Here is a 15,323-nt window from a genome sequence, read left to right as displayed (position 1 = left end):
TCTGTATCAACTGTAATTTTTAATAGCACTAGCATGATGCTTTCTTGAGGACATTTCAAGCTACAAAATTAGTGTCAGCCTAGGCCAGAGAGAGATTTATTGCTTGCTCCCTTTAGTTTAATTACTGCAAGAGAAATATATTGTTTCTGCTTTCTGCTCCCTGTATGCTGTAGCCACTGTTTTATCCCTAGACAATGAAAACAGCACTTTTTACAGTGTGTCAGATGTAGGTCAACTGAGAAAGATCAGCTGTGGAAGGGGTGTAGTTCATTTGCTAAGCTATGCAGATGGGTCCTTGCAAAACTTCTGCCATTTACCCAAGCAGAGTCTAATGCAAGCCTGCATGTGGAACTCCACAGTCATTGCCAGGGTAGCTGCAGGTGCTCAGCAGCTCTGGAAACCAAACTACTTATTCAGGTGCTTAAATATGAATGTAGGTGCCCAAGATTAAAAATGATGGCCACAGGATAACATCTTCTAAAGTGCCAAAGTGATTTAAGTGGTTATGAAAGCCAATGGGATTTAGGGGCCTAAGCCATTTTGCCACTTTTGGAGATTCACCCACACGTCCCACTTCAGTAAAAATACCATGTCTTCCATGCTTGCTGTAGCCTGTGAAGCTCTTCCATGGCTGTATGCTGGTTTTTGCAGTTAAGAAGCTGACTATGGCCTGAATTTGCTTCACTTGTGCACTCAAAACTCCTACAGGCCCATATTTTTTGGGCCAGTTGTTCCCCTAGCCAGCAAGGCCCAATCTTGGTCAACTGCAGAGCTCTTATTGACTTCACTTGGAGCAGGGTTAAGCCCCAATCTGTACAGCTGTTTTCTCCAAAGACAACAGACTCAGTTCTGCTCTCTGACCAGCGCTGAGATAGCAGCATTGAAGCCCAGTGGGGTTTTAGTCAACATAATGATCTTTACATATCACCACCACTTACCAGATATGTTAAATCCCCTTCTAAATACTTCATACATTGTCCTTGCATCATCATAGTAGTGAGTTAACAATTCTGTGCTGTCACCTATCACGGACCGCCGAGCTCCTTCCCAGCCCTATGGAAACCAAAACAACATAGAATGATCGGATCAGAACCTTTTGAAAGAGAGAGACTATAAAACCAAACAAACCCAGCACAACCATCTTTGGAACTGTCCCATAGTGCAGTACTTAGGCTGTGACAGCCTGAGCATAACATGCAGGATCAGGCAAGGTGGCATCATAAACCTAGAGGCGGATAGAATTTAATCATGAATCTGCCATAAGCTTATATTATAACCTGCATGATGAATTAGCCTGCAAATTACAGGTGCTCTCATATTTTTTGTGGGAAAACACTGAATTATATTCCTGTGTTAGCCTTGACATAAATATTTGCTTTTGTCTAAAACTGTATAAAAGTCAGACAGGCAGGTTTGTTGTGATTTTCCTTAACCCACCAAAAAAATCCCCGCTCTTCTGTTTCTGTAAAAATAAAAAAGCAAAGCCAAGTCATAAGGGCTTTATAAAATGAAACACAAAACACAGCCTATGTGATTCACTTTGTAAGCACGTTTATGCTTCACTCATAAATGCATTTCTTTAAGTAAAAACAAAGGAAAACAACAACTGAGCCCCAAGCCTACTGACTAGTTAGACGACTGGGCTTTTGTGTTTACCCAGAGATATTAATGTAATTGCACCAGCTTCAGCGCTGATTTTGCTCTCTAGCCTCGCCCCAAGGATTTAGCCCATTCCTTCCCTTCAAGGCTCTAGACCAGGGGTTGGCAACCTTTCAGAAGTGGTGTGCTGAGTCTTCATTTATTCACTTTAAATTTAAGGTTTCGCGTGCCGGTAATACATTTTAATGTTTTTTAGAAGGTTACTCTCTATAAGTCTATATATTATATAACTAAACTATTGTTGTATTGTAAAATAAACAAGGTTTTCAAAATGTTTAAGAAGCTTCATTTAAAATTAAATTAAAATGTTGATCTTATGCCAGCCTGCTGCTGGACTGGGATTCTGTTCACCTAGGCTGGCAGCGGGCTGACCAGGGCCTGCGGCTGGGACCCCGGCTGGCAAAGGGCCGGCAGCCAGAACCCCAGACCGGCAGCGGGCTGTGCGGGGCCGGTGGCCAGAACCCCAGACCGGCAGCGGGCTGTGCGGGGCCGGTGGCCGGGACCCCAGACCTGGGGGGGTGTGGGGCTGCAGGGCTCAGGGCAGAGGGCTGGGTGTGTGTGGGAGGGGGGTCAGGTCAGAGGGCTGGGTGTGTGTGAGGGGGGTCAGGGCTCAGGGCGGAGGGCTGGGGCGTGTGTGTGTGGGGGTCAGGGCAGGGGGCTGGAGGGGATATGCCCCTATTCTACCACCCGCCTTCCCCAAGGCCCTGCTCCCACTTCTTCTCTGCCTCCGCCGGGAGCAGCGAGCACGCTTACTCTGCTCCTTCCCGACCCCCTCCCTCACAAGGGCCATCAGCTGATCAGCCAGCAGGGAGGGAGGGAGGGAGAGAGAGGCGGAGGAGGGGCAGGAACCCAGCACACTACGGGAAGAGGCAGGGGAGCCAGCAGGACCAAGCTTCTGCCCCCTGCCCCCGCGGGGAGAGGAGGCACAGGGGAGCAGAGGGCGGAGAAGAGTGAGCCGGGCCGGGCAGGATTTTTAATGGCACGCTGCTGCCTGCTGGGACTCCGGCAGGCAGCAGCGTGCCATTAAAAATTGGCTCGCGTGCCATCTTTGGCACGTGTGCGGCGTGTGCCATAGGTTGCCGACCCCTGCTCTAGACGATTGTATAGCTTTCTTACTCTCTCCTAGTACATGGAACAAGACTCTTTATATGCTCATCATTTAGAGCAGTCATAGGTTTTATTCACGGATTGAAATTAGAGACTAATGTTTCTAGTCTCAAATATCATTTAAATAGCTCTTACGTTAATGGAAATATTTTAGGCTGATTTAGAAGGAACAAACTAGAAAACAAATCCCCTCAAATTGCACTGAATCTCCCTTACACCTCCCAACCCCCAAAGAGAAATCTCCTGGTTTTTCATGATAGGGAGCAAATTTCCATTTCATGTCTCTCGTTGCTTTAAACAGAGTTTGATTCAAACTGATTTGACATGTTTTAGTTAGAGGATGAAAAAAATGTCATCACTTTGGTTGGTTTCAGCCTAGCTTTGCTCTCCTTTAAGAATGCTACATTTTTAAAATGACGAATTGAAGGCTTTCAGGACATTATTTATTTAAAAAAAATAATTCAGTAACATAAATGTTGTGCATTTATATTCCATCCATCAGTCAGAAGGCGTTCAGAATGCTTTTTTATGAACTTTACACCAGAATTCACCACTAACATGCAGCCATTTCTATTCAGCAGCTGCTGTATTCCATCCCAGAAACATTATACAAGAATTAATTATCCAAAACATCTTATCTATTTAAAAATGGAGAGGAAATGCAAGTAGGCAAAATGTAATTAATTAATCAGTCTAAAATCTGGTCAGCTCCCTGGCGTTATCATACCATACTCTTGTAAAAGTTGCCATGAGATTTTTTTTTTAAATGGTCTGACTTAATTGCACATCTTGGCCTTATGAAATTCAGTGGTAGTTTTGTGATTAGCTTCAGGAGGGCGAGGATTTCACCCTTTATCTAGAAGACTTCATTGGCATCAGCACTAGGGTGACCAGATAGCAAGTGTGAAAAATCGGGACAGGGATGGGGCATAATAGGCGGCTATATAAGAAAAAGCCTAAAATATCGGGACTGTCCCCATAAAATCGTGACATCTGGTCACCCTAATCAGCACAGCACCTGCTAATGCAATGGGTTGAGCACTGGCTCTAGGCTGACCAGATAGCAAGTATAAAAAAATTGAGGTGGAGGTGGGGGTTAATAGGTGCCTATATAAGAAAAAGTCCCAAATACTGGGACTGTCCCTATAAAATCGGGACATCTGGTCACCCTAACTGGCTCAGTACTGACTCAGAAAGAAAAATGACAGCTGCTGAATCAGCAACATCCTTACAGAAGACTGCTTTTACTTTGGGAGTTTCCTATCCAAGCACATTAGTCTTAACTCTGCTTAACTTGCACCATCTGGCTGTAGGTACAGTCATATCTTTAAAACCGGCTAGTCCATATTTTTGGAAACATTGCACCAGCTCTGTCCTAATGTATAGATATAATCAATCCACAGGAGCAACTCACAGATCTCTGGTTTGACACAGTTCTCTAAACATCAGTAGTAAAAATTCAACCCCTAGTCAGACTACTGGGACATACATTCGTTTACAGGGCAATGCTGTGATGTGTTTACTGTTTGAATAATTCATAGATTCATATACTTGAAGATCAGAAGGGACCATTTTGATGATCTAGTCTGACTCCCACTTAGCACAGGCCAAAGAACCTCACCCAATGATATCTGTGTCAAGCCCATAGCTTGTGTGTGAGCTATAAGCTATCGTTAAAATAAGATAGGATCTCTTTCTAAAAGTCTACAAGTGATGAAGAACCCGCCACACTCCTCAGTACATTGTTTTAGTGATTAATTACCCTCACTGGTAAAATGTTGTGCTATATTTCCAGTCTGAATTAGAAATTCTAAGTTCAGCTTTCAGCCATTGGATAGCGTTGAATTCAAGACCAACTCCCACAAGGAGCATTGCTATAGCTAGTGAACACACAAAGTACAAAATAGTAACTGACAAAATTAATAAAGCCAAACTGAAGTTTTGAGAGGTTCTATTTATCTATTCTACACTAATAAGCTATTCTAGTGTCGATGAAGCTTGCAGAAGAAAGAACATCTTTTTATTCTTGTACTTGATTTTGGACTTCAAAACAGCATTGATGGTAACTATGGGACAGAAAATAGTCCGGTCTTTCTGGAATAGGTATCTTTAAAAAAAAAATTAATAGAACTAAGGAACTGATTTTAGTGCTGATCAAAACAGGCTAGTTGTTTTTTGTGGGAAATTTTAATGATTTTGTTTGTTTTCAGGAAATTTCCCTCACGAAATTTCCGTTTTTCCATTAACAACCAAAAGTCAAATATTTTTTAGTTTACAGTAAAAATGTTCAGTTAGTAAAACCCAACTTTTCTTTATACAAAAACAAACAAAGCTCCCGACCCCCCATTTTTACAATTTTTTTCCATGAAAACTTTTCTTTTGGGCAAAAGCTGTTTTTCATTAAAAAAAATGTTTTGATCAACTCAAATAATTGACTATAAAGGCCTTGATTCTGCAAACACTTACAGATGTGCTTAGCTTTACTACCATGAGCAGTGCCACTGAAGTCAGTGGAACTACTCATGATAGTAACATTAAGTACACGCATAGGTGCCTGCAAGACCAGGGCCGTAGTTTGGACCTATCTGTCAAGTTCAGTCCCAGCATAAGAACACATAGCTCCTACTGACTCCAAATGGAGGTGCACCTGTTATCCCAAAACTGAATTTTATCCCAAAAGTTCAAAGAAACAGTCTGATTCAAATTCCACCCTCATACAAGAAAAAGGTACATCAGCATGCTATCACTGGCCACCTCTGCTTTTGTTTGCTTGGTTGTTTTAATTAGTGCAGTAAAAATGAATAGCTCTAGTAGAATCATTACCTTCCTATGACACCACTCAGAGGAGTTTAAAGTCCCAAAAGAAACTGTGTAATGAACTTTAGAATTCTTGTAATATAGTCATTATCTAAAGCCAGAAGGGATCATCTAGTCTGACCTCCTGTGTGAAAACTGCTTTCAGAACAACCTTGGGACAACTCCCACAAAAAATACATGACACTGCATGATTCTTGTGGAGGTAGTTTATGTTTCTCAAAGACTTTTGAAGATGGATTGCTATAAATCTGTAGATGGCATAGGGAAAAATATTTCTGAAAGCTCATTTTACTACTAATGAAAAAAAAAAGCAAAAAGGACACCTGCTTGTAGCCAAGAATTCATAGCTGGAGAGCCCAAGGGATATTGATAATACTGTAAAAGTGGAGTTTAATGCAGGTTCATCACCGTAGCTCTGTTCTGCAGCGGGAAAGGTGAAAAAACACAGTGGCGCTGAAGCTGAAGGGGCAAATGCTGACCCCAGACTTGGTGGGCACAGAGGTCAGTAGATGCAGCAGGGTTAGGAACAAGTTTTGGGGAGCCCAGGGAGACAGTGTTTATCCACCGGTGTACTGTGGCGTCTAGCTTCCTGGGAGTTGCCTGCATAGCATTACATGCAGGGAGAGGTAGTTAGAACAACATGGGAATAGTGGATTTGCTACTATGTGGCTCTACTTCACGCCCTCTTTCAGAGAGGCACTGACAAGGCAGCTTGTGGGTTTGGGCTCCACTGGAATCAGTGGAAGTTTTGCCATTGACTACAATGTGATCAGGAGCTAGGCCTTAGTATGGCTCATGCTTCTGTTACTCTAGGGAAGTTTACTAGCCTTCCTGATTCACAAAAAAATACCATCTCAGCTCCACAGACATGCCAAGCTCTTGGGAAGATAAGGCGGTTTCCCCATTAAATAACACACTTCCCAGAATGTTCAGCAAAAGTTTTGGACTCTGGATTTTTTTTGTCCCCCATCTCACCTTTTGGTCTTTCTAGCTTTCCTGTGCCTTTGCCTAATGATAGTCTTTGATAGAGAAAAGATGTTGCTGCATCAGTGATTAAGTTTCCACATGACTCAGATTCCTATTAAAGCCCTCAAGGACTCAGGTGATGCAAATCAGCTCAACACACATAGTGTCTTCAATGAGGTTGTTCCTCTCATCTGGTGATTACTAATGTGGATAACCCTGGATTAATCCTTACAACATCCAATTTCTCTCTCCTTACATCAGTGAGTACATATAAAAGAAAAATACACGGTAGCAGACATTTTAGATAGGGAATCTCATGGGAATATTATTAGTTTGCCATGTCAATTTCATAACAACTATAACCTGCTTTTTGCAAAGTACTTTCCAAATACTAATTATTCACACAACACCTTAGTACGTTAGGCAGGTTTTACTCACTATATGGTACAAGGGTTTAAACAAGGGATCTCAAACTCAAATCACCACGAGGGCCAAATGAGGACTAGTACATTGGCCCAAGGGCCGCATCACTGACACCTTTTCATATAAAGATACAAAAGCCCCTCCTCTGCCACCGGCCCTGCCACCACTCCACCCCTTCTATGAGGCCCTGTCCCTTCCCCGACCCCATTCCAACTCTTTCCCCAAAGTCCCCACCCCTCCCTGCCCCTATTCCAACCCCTTCCCCAAATCCCCACCCCGTTCCGCCTCTTCTCCACCTCCTCCCCTGAGCGCCGACTACCCGCTCTTCCCCCTCCCTCCTGGAAAGTGCTAAGTGCCGCCAAACAGCTGTTTGGCAGCAGGAAGCGCCTGGAGGTAGGCAGAGGAGTGAGGACACAGTGCGCTGGGGCGGCAGGTGAGGGGAGCTTGGCGGCTGCATGAAATAACTCCGGGGGTGCGGGGAGCTTGGCGGGCTGCAGCAAATAACTCAGCGGGCTGCGTGTTTGAGACCCCTGGATTAAACTGAAGCAGAGAGCAGTTAAGTGACTTGCCCAAGGTCATACAGTGAGTCAGAAACATGGCTGTGGAGAGAACCCCAGAGTCCTGATTCTAATCAGAAGAAAATGCTTCCATGGGAAATGTAAACTTTTGCCTATTTTTTTTAATAAGTAAGGACAGCAAAGTTCTCTTAAAGGGGAACCTGCTAGATGGACAAACCTGTCATTAACCTTTAGATTCTTATTATATGTCTCAATTTTGAATACAAGTTCGACTTGAGATGCTTTTCTTGCACTTTAACATGGGGTAGTTTCTTTAGCCCTCAAGGCTCTTTAACAGCATAGATGAATAAATACTCAGCCTCAGGTTTGGGTTAAAGCATAATTTTTTACAGTATCACTGAGCATACAGCAGCCACCGTTACAGAGTTAGCATTGCACAGTCGTATGTGAGATTATAATTACCATCTGTGGGAACAGTAAACCTTGGCTTTTTAGTGGCTTGTATGTAATTTTTCAGTGCTTCATGGTCAAGCCAGGCTAAAACTGGAGGAATTAAGTAGGGATTAAATTCATGGCTTGGATGTTAGTTTTCCAGGAGTTTAAAAGGAAGGAACAAAGTGGGTCAAATTAATTCATGGTGTAACAGACTGTGAACCATTGTTCAGGATGGAACAATACAGCACCCACAACAAATAGCTAGGGCCTGATTCTCAACAGCCTTGCAGCCATGTACACCCATGCAAAGGGGGCATAAAAAGGTAGGCTTCAGATTTAGTAGCCCTCTGCCTGGGTGTGAATTACTGTACAAGGGACCCGGCAGTGGAGACTCAGCCCATGGAATCTAGCCAGCCCAGCCAAACCTCTGCATTCATAAGGGTTAATTTTTTATTCGTTGAAGGGTATAAATAATGCTAGCCTTACCTCAACTTCTTCTGACTGCATCAAGAGGTCACATGGTGGCTTCAAAGCCTTTGGCCGGCTAGCAAACCAGTATGCGATCACAGCTGCAAAGGCACCAATGCCAACTAAGGTGGTAGCTGGCAAGCTGTGGAAAAACTGGCTGAAGTTGTCAAACTCAGGCAGCCGCAGGCTCCTCAGGATTTCCTGTGCTTGCATCTTTTCAAAGATTGAAAGGGCAAATTCTGCAGGATCCAAAGGAAAAGAATGAGTTAATGTGACAGGATTAACAGACATAGGCCATAACATTTGCCATACTTCTAAGGGAACGAAGGCAAGGAAAGGCCGTTCTCTCTTTACCTTTTATAAACATACTGCTATGCTGACCCAGAAACAGAGCTGTCTACAAAAAAAGAAGAAAAAAGTCACAGCTACAAAAGAATGGCACAGAGCAAAAAGCGTAATTAGCATCACAGCAAGAGGAACTGTGTATATTTAGAATGTTCTGTGTCTGAAACATGTATCGAAAGCCCCCTGGCTCTGCTTGAAACCAGACCCTTACTTACAGAGGCAGAGAGACTGAGGCCCGGTAGGCAGCTGACTGCTAGAAGAGATGCCTTTAACGTGCATGGATTTTTTCCATTTCAAATATGCTTAGCACTGGTGATAATCACATGATAACTTAAAGTGGCAGTGTACACTCTGCAAAAGGATGCGTCGCTTCCGTCAGCAAGAGGATCATTGAATATTCCACACTTCATAGTCATTACAGAGACGCAGAGTTTTTTAAAATGACTATCAGAATTTAGCAGCAGCAGCTATTTAAAGCTGCAGCTTTTTCTTTTACTTTGTGAGCCAACATCTTTCAGGAAGCCTGTAATTTTTCTCCCACCTCTAACCCAAGGTGCTGACATCTGTGGGCCCCTGATTACTGTGCTGTCATAAGTAAAATAGAAATAAAATTAGCAATCTCTCCATTTCTTCTTTCCCAGCCAGGCTGCAGGAGAAATGACCTGATTAGTTTGTGTGTTGGTTTTTGTATGTATCTGAAGAACAAATTGAAAGGAAGTTGAGTCGAAGAGAAGAGTTCTGCATTTAGTTTTGACGTGGTGCATTCTAATCTCTTGTAGGAGGGAGTTCCAGAGTCTAGCTCCAATTCCTGTGAAAGTTCTAGTTCCTGTGCTCTTGAGCTATCCCCTGATTGGTCAACACTTTCATTGTTTGGGTGGAAGATAGCGCCTGTCATGGGAGGTCCTGGCTGCAGTGGCGGAGGTGATTTCTCAGGTAGCTAGGGCTGATCTAACAGTGAGCTTTGAATATCAAGAGACAGACCTTGAACTGGACTCTGCATGCTTTGGGGAACAAGTGCAAGGAACAGAGCACCAAAGTTATGTGTTTATGCATCCCATGCTGCTCAGCCAATGGGCTATTGTGCTTTGTACCACCGGGAGCTTTTACGGGCTCTTTGGCTTCATTTCTATGTGTAATGAGATGCAATAATCAAGCCTGAAGGTCAGGAATGTGAACATAAGAACAGTCATAGTGGGTCAGACCAATGGTCCATCAAGCCCAGTATCCTGTCTTCTGACAGAGGCTGGTGCCAGATGCTTCAGAGAAAATGAACAGAATAGGGCAATGTATCGAGTGATCCATCCCCTGTTGTCCAGTCTTAGCTTCTGGTAGTCAGCGGTTTAGGGAAACCCAGAGCATAAAGTTGCATCCCTGACCATCCTGGCCATTGATAGACCTACCCTCCAAGAACTTGTCAAATTCTTTTTTGAACCTGGTTATAGTTTTGGCCTTCACAACATCCCCTGTGAATGAGTTCCAGAGGCTGACTGTGCGTTAAGTGAAGGACAACTTCCTTTTGTTTGTTTTAAACCTGCTGCCTATTAATTTCATTGGTGACTCCTGGTTCTTGTGTTCTGTGAAGGGATAAATAACACTCCTCTATTCTCTTGACCATTCAGGATTTTACAGACCTCTATCATATCCCCCCCTGCCAATCATCTCTTTTCTAAGCTGAATAATCTCAGTCTTTTTAACCTCTCCTCATTTAGAAGCTGTTCCATACCCTTAATCATTTTTTGTTGGCCTTCTCACTACTTTTCCCAATTCTAATATATCTTTTCTGAGATAGGGCGACAAGAACTGCATGCAGTATTCAAGGTGTGGGCATACCACAGATGAATATAGTGGCATTATCTATCCCTTTCCTAACTGTTCCTCCCATTGTTCACTTTTTCGACTGCCGCTGCACACTGAGCAGATGTTGTCAGAGAACTATCCACGATGACTCCAAGATCTCTTTCTCGAGTGTGGCTCATCATGGCCTGATCCGTGTCCGATAGGAGGGGGTACAATCTTTAGGTCACTGGCAGGTGAAAGTGCAGCTTCTATGCCCCCTTGACCATTTGGGCATTAATCAGCCCTCAGGAGCCTAAAAGGACACTATGGCTGCCTGCTGAATGAACGATGTGAAGGCAGAAGCCCTTGATAGTGGGGATGCTATAGAGGCGGCAATTTTTTTCAAAATCCTTCCTTATTCCTACCAGCATCCCTTTATATGAGTTCAGGTTTATCCAGCTGCAGATTTCAGCAAATCTTTGTGAACAGTGGGAAATAGTGCCTGCTAAATGGGTTTTTGATCTCAAGGAATTTAAAGTATTATCACAGGTTGGTGCAAACTTCCCCTGTTACATTTTACTAGTATTTGTATTTTAATATTTTGCATTAATTTAATTCCTTTGGTCCTAAAGGAGTTTATAGACTAACATACCTAGTGAGCACACTGTCCACCATTAAAATGCAGTGGCTGCTGAAGCAAAACACAGCAGCAATACCCAATCCTTCAGAACTGGTGTACCTCATCCAGCTGAAACTGACGGAGGGGGGAGGGGTTGGTAAATAGAATGAATTCACTCAAGTTGGTGTTTTGGCCAGGATGCCAAGACTAACATCTCTGGTCTTATGGATCGATCCATTAGAACTTTAATGCAAGATACTATGATCTAGTCAGGGCCGGCTCCAGGCACCAGCAAAGAAAGCAGGTGCTTGGGGCAGCCAATGGAAAGGGGCAGCACGTCCGGGTCTTCGGCAGCAATTTGGCGGCGGGTCCCTCAGTGCCTCTCAGAGTGAAGGACTTGCTGCTGAAGAATGAAGCGGCGCAGTAGAGCTGCCGCCCAAGTGCCACCGATCATGGCTTTATCTTTTTTTTTCCCCTCCACTTCGCTGCTTGGGGCACCAAAAGAGCTGGATTTATCAGCGTCCCATGGCCACTCTACACCCACTATGCTGTCAAAGTGGCTGCAAACCACCCGCACAACACCTCTCCCCCTGAAATAGCTACGTCAAAGTAGGCAACCCTAGTGCAGGAGGAGTTCCAGGGTGGACGGAGCCATGGCCAGGGCATTTCTGTAGCTTGGCTATTCCTTGGCTGCTGCAAAGCCCATGATGCTGAGGCAATGGGAGTGCAACCCTCAACTACTCTCTGACAGGGTAAGTGCAAGAGTAAGATGCCTCCCCCTGGTCCCACATCTCTGCACCAGTAGGAGGTGGAATCAGACTCCTAAAGTTTACATCTCATCTAAAAGACGGCACTTCCAGCAACGCATCTATGGCACATAACATCCTTCTGGTCTGGCTGCTGACAATTATCCATTCCATTCCTATGCATTTACATGTGTTGTTGTGACTAGTCCTGTGTGTGTTGCCATCCCTAGTGTAAGATATTTTACTTAATTAGTCCATTTAAATGTATCTAATTAATTATTTTTTGAAGATGTAAAGTGCCACATATGTGCTAAGTCTGAGGTTTACTTGTTTCCTGGAGGGTGGTGGTGGAGGTGGTGAAGGCATTTTCTTTAGTGAACTGTTGAGTCATTTGATCTTTATCAGGCCTTTCTTTAACTTACTGCTGGATCTTTACAGCCAAGCACTCCCACTGAGTCCCTGACCATATTATATGTCAACTTTGGGCACCTATGGGTATACTCTTTGCAGACAGCAGCAGAGCAGCTGCCGCCTGGGGCCTGATCCTGCAGCTCTTACACATGTGAGCAGTGCCAGTGAAGTCAATGGGATTATTCTTGTGAATACAGGCTGCAGAAGCAAAGAGGGGGCTGTCAAAGTGCTGATTCTATGCTAATGGAGGAACTGCTATGCAGGAGGGATCCTCAGCTGGCCATCAGGCCACCTTTAAGTCCACTGTCTTCTTGAGAGTTACAGAAGAACTGGGTTAAGGAGAAGAAACCTAAGACAGAGCCATAGACATGTAAATGGTCAGATCATGATAATGTACCAGTAGATGGTGCTCAAAAATATGCAGTATATGTACACTGCAACTGGCTCCTAGGACTCAGCTCTTTACGTTTCAACTCTTAACAGTGGGAGACAGATCAAGTACAGATGCTTTATGCTGCGTAACTGATCACAGTGTAATAGGTTTTAGCTGCAGAGGGAACGTGCTATTGTGTGGACTGGCCAGTACAATTCCAGCAAAGACGACTAGATCTGACTTCCCTCACTTTTACATGACTGATTTCAATGAAGTTACTCCTCATTTACACCATTGAGAGGAGAATCAGGCCAGAAGGGCATCATTTCATCACTGTGCTAGGACCCCTTGCCTCAAAGGAGCTACAGGGCAGGCCTATGTCCCCCTTGGAAATACGCCCGGTACAGGGAAGCCCAATGGCCATGTGCTATGCTCGCACGGCTATCTCTGCTCTACTTCTGCAGCACTCCCAGCTGCAAGGGGGGTTCAGGGGAGGAGCAGAAATGAACCAATGAAGGCAGAGGGTGCGAGACATATGCCTGGAGCATTCTCACAACTTGGCAGTTCTGAACCCCAGTAGGCTCCACAAGGGTCAGTGAAGCAGGGGCTCAACTTAGGGAAGCTCCGAGGACCGCCCTAGCCTGCTCCATCTGTGCAGTCCCTGAACAGGGGAAGTCCAAGGTACCGCTGCTGTGTCCTGTGCTGGCACCAGTGCAGGCATGACCCTGCTGCAGAGTGATTAGGACTCTTCCTCTGCAGAGGAAGAAGAACCTCTTCCAGAGCAAATGCTCACTCATTGGCCCAGTCCTGAACCGGGGTATCCTACATAATTATGCAATTCTCTGTTACCAGAGGAGCTGAATATTTTCCCCTGGAGTACAAATGGGGAGGGGAGACAAGAAAAAACGAGAGGAAAAATCCTTTTAGGTGTAGATCCTTAGCTACGTAAAGGGACGCTGTCAAAGTTGTTAGGCATTGACCTACCTTGGCAATTGCCACATGTTGTAGGTCTGGCCTCTACAGACTCTAGCAATGGAGTTTTTTTAAAAACTGATATTTCTTCAACACTAAAATCAAAGGAAAGAGAGGGGAAAAGAGACCCTCAACTTATCTGATTCCTTCTGTAAGGAAATATAGGGAGCCAGGAGAGTTGACATGTCACGTGACCCGTCACAGTAATAGCAAGTGACACCTAGCAGCCCCCGGATCACTCCCTTTCGAATTCAGGAATTGTTTTGTCTTTGGCAATATGAAGAGGCATATTATCTCCGTCCTCAGTGGATCAGTGCAGTGGGGCTCATTCATACACAAAACAGAGACAAGTCATTGAATTGGGATCTTTCTGAATACAAATTCTGTTGGAAGTGGTACACAGAGTGCCAGCCTCGTGTATAGAGACTATGAAGGCAGGTATGACAGGTAGTGAATGTGGAAGAGCTGCTGCATGGCTGCCACTGCTGTCTCAAGGCTGGAATAGCCCCCAAGGCTGCTGCTCCCACTTCATTCCACTCCTCAGGAATTTATTTTGGAGAACCCCATATATATTGCCTCTGGCCTCAGCCCCTCAAAATCCCTAGGTGCAGGGAACCCACAAGGAGCTGTGCCTTATGTGACACACGGGGCGTGTCCTGCTTCCTGTCCTGTACAGATGAAGCACCCTACCAGTTCAGCTCAGATCAGGAGTCTCAGGACTCTATCTGCCAGCAGCTGGAGGGATAGATCTTCAGTGGGTGTACGTCAGTGCATTTTCATTGCCTTCAATGGCGTAATGCCTACTTATAGCACTGAGGATCAGGCCCTATGGTTCTGCTGCACATTAGCAATGACGAATCTCCTTGCTTTTTTCTTTTATGTACAAAGCTGTGATCATTGGTACAAAGGCCATATCCCCCATCCCATAATCAATGGCTTGCTTGCCTCCAGAAATCTGGGCCTGATTCCTCGCCCACAGGGTGACAACCCGGAGCAACTCCATCGAAGTTGATGGAGCTGCACTGGTGTGAGGGAGATTTGTTTGTGTGTTGAATATACAAGAAGGCACAGCCTGTGTTTTAAATACCTGCCTCATATTTACTGAGGCAAGCAAGCTCACAAGGGAACCCCCATTAGCTTTGAAACTATGAGGGGAAAATACCCTGGGTAAATTAGTTGGGAGGGAGAAGATCTAAATGGTTAATGGTGTCCCTTTAAATTGCCAGAGCACACTTTAAGGCTGCACCAGCAGTTGGGCTTTGAGAGACAAATCTTTTATGTTCCGGGGGTGGTGGGAGCACAAGTATTTAACAAACAAACAATGTATGCACTGAAATTAATAGAAAACAATATGGTGTTTCTTCCTGGGAGTCATTGAACATGATGTATTCAAGGTCAGGCTCATTATCTCTCAAGTTTTCTGTCATTTCATGCCCAATATGCTCTAGAGAACATATTTAGCCGCTTTTAGTAAGTAATTTTTAATAGTACGTGTGCTGAAAGCTACACATATAATAAATAGCTAGACTCTGTCCCAAAGAAAGAGCTTGCAGCCTTAGCGTACAGTGAGAGAAAACAAACCAAGCAGGATGAGGGTAGGGAAGACAGGATGACAATGAAACAAATTATATTCGGTGAAATAAACGGTCTTGTCAGCCCAAAGCCCAGCCATTGTCTAGTGTTTTATA

The 15,323-nt window shown here is 44.4% G+C and overlaps 1 protein-coding gene across 1 annotated transcript in view; it reads right to left on the bottom strand.

The window, feature by feature from the left end:
- ACSL6 (acyl-CoA synthetase long chain family member 6) overlaps window positions 1–15,323 on the bottom strand; it is an 86,275-nt gene that overhangs the window by 48,408 nt on the left and 22,544 nt on the right. Inside the window, exons 3-5 of the mRNA XM_045027861.1 lie at window positions 8,748–8,790; window positions 8,412–8,632; window positions 939–1,053 (exon numbers count right to left, since the gene is read on the bottom strand). Coding sequence (XP_044883796.1) covers window positions 939–1,053; window positions 8,412–8,632; window positions 8,748–8,790 — 379 coding nt within the window. The remainder of the gene's footprint in view (window positions 1–938; window positions 1,054–8,411; window positions 8,633–8,747; window positions 8,791–15,323) is intronic.

Source organism: Mauremys mutica, chromosome 8 (genome assembly GCF_020497125.1).
Source record: "Mauremys mutica isolate MM-2020 ecotype Southern chromosome 8, ASM2049712v1, whole genome shotgun sequence".
NCBI classification, from domain to species: Eukaryota; Metazoa; Chordata; order Testudines; family Geoemydidae; genus Mauremys; species Mauremys mutica.
Note: the sequence above shows the minus strand (reverse complement) of the source record. Positions and strands in the feature narration are given on the sequence as shown.